The sequence below is a fragment of the Chinchilla lanigera genome, unplaced genomic scaffold, assembly GCF_000276665.1.
Source record: "Chinchilla lanigera isolate Chin_1 unplaced genomic scaffold, ChiLan1.0 scaffold00180, whole genome shotgun sequence".
NCBI lineage: Eukaryota > Metazoa > Chordata > Mammalia > Rodentia > Chinchillidae > Chinchilla > Chinchilla lanigera.
The window spans coordinates 291,537-292,882 of record NW_004955581.1 but is presented as its reverse complement, the minus strand read 5'-3'; the positions used below and the strand labels follow the sequence as shown (position 1 = coordinate 292,882).

Genomic DNA, 1,346 nt, shown 5'->3' with positions numbered 1-1,346 from the left:
GGGCCCCCGCGGGTGGGCGCCCCGGCGTCGGGCTCGGGTAGCAACGCGTCGGGCTCGGGGGGCGCCACGGGCGAGCGCAGCCGGAAGCCCAGGGCGGGCTCAGAGCAGGGCAGCGGGGGCAGCAGGGACGGCAAGACCACTGTGTGGATCTGAGCGCAGCGTGGACTGCTTGTGCTCCTGCCAGGATCCCCAGGGCTGTGCAGAGCTGGGGCCCAGGGCTGATAGGCACCCCCTCCAGGAATGTCCTGAGCACGGTGGGCCCCGGGGACCCCACACTGCTGGGCACCTGCCCCTCTGGTCACTGAAGCTCCCCAGGTGGAACAGCGGTACCATCAGGACACTAGCAAGGGACTGTGCTGTCCCTGCTGCGCTCCCTGTAGCAGTAAATCAGCTTCTCTGTAGCCCCCACCCCCACCCCGTTTCTGCACAGCTGGGGCGACTCCTTGCTGGGAATGGGAAACCCAGGTAGTCCTGGCCAGGTAGAGGCCTTTGTACCCAGCCCGTCAGCACCCAGCTCTGGGCTCCCTGCCGGAGTCAGCCTGGGCAAGCACCCAGGGTGAGCCAGGGCAGGACAGGACCGTGCCTTCTCTGCTTCACCCTTCTGCTGGGACATCTGTGCCTTGTGGTGTGGACAGCCACAGTGGTGATCAGGGTCTCTGGCTTTGGCTTCTGGCCCTTCCTGATTCGGAGTTAGCTTCGAACAAGGGAGAGAAATAAAGCCAACTTTGTTTACACAGAGAATACACACGTGTCATGTCTGAACATGCGTGAGCTGCTTGATGTGCACACTAACTGTGCCTGTGTGTGGCAGTGTGTTCCTGCATGCATGTGGGCAAGCATGTGTGATGAGTGTCCACTTCTGGCCACCAGGGGACACAGTTTAGCTTCAGGCTGGCTGAAGAGGAGCACTCTCCCAGGGATAAGCAGGGACAGTCCAGAGACCAAGTCCCTGCAGGTCACAGACTCAATGGTGCCAGTCAGTGCCAGGCAGCATCCTGGGTGGGACACACAGATGTCAGGAGACAAAGACCAGCCAGGCACAAGGTCAGCTTGAAGTCCGGGGCAGAGGCAGCACTGGAGGTACTGGGATGCTGGCAGGACTGGTTGCAGTGGCTCTGGTGAGGGACATGGGGGCAGGCTGGGTGGAGACCAGCCACTCTTGGCCAGGAGCCACCCCAGAGAAGGCCCCAGGTGACTCCCGGGCCACAAGCCCCTCTCCCCCAGGGCCTCCGAGCAAAGCCCACTGGAGCTCCAAGTGCAACCTCTGTCTGTCCCTGTGGAATACCGATCCCAAGCCAAGTGCCGTGCACCTGCTCCCTGGCCCAGGAAGCCAGAGATGGCAGTGA

General features: G+C 62.7%; 1 protein-coding gene across 1 annotated transcript in view; it reads left to right on the top strand.

The window, feature by feature from the left end:
* The window catches only part of Gjc2 (gap junction protein, gamma 2, 47kDa), a 3,216-nt gene extending 1,870 nt beyond the window's left edge, over nt 1-1,346 (top strand). Inside the window, exon 3 of the mRNA XM_013509723.1 lies at nt 1,225-1,346. Within this exon, the coding sequence (XP_013365177.1) occupies nt 1,225-1,346 (122 nt within the window). The remainder of the gene's footprint in view (nt 1-1,224) is intronic.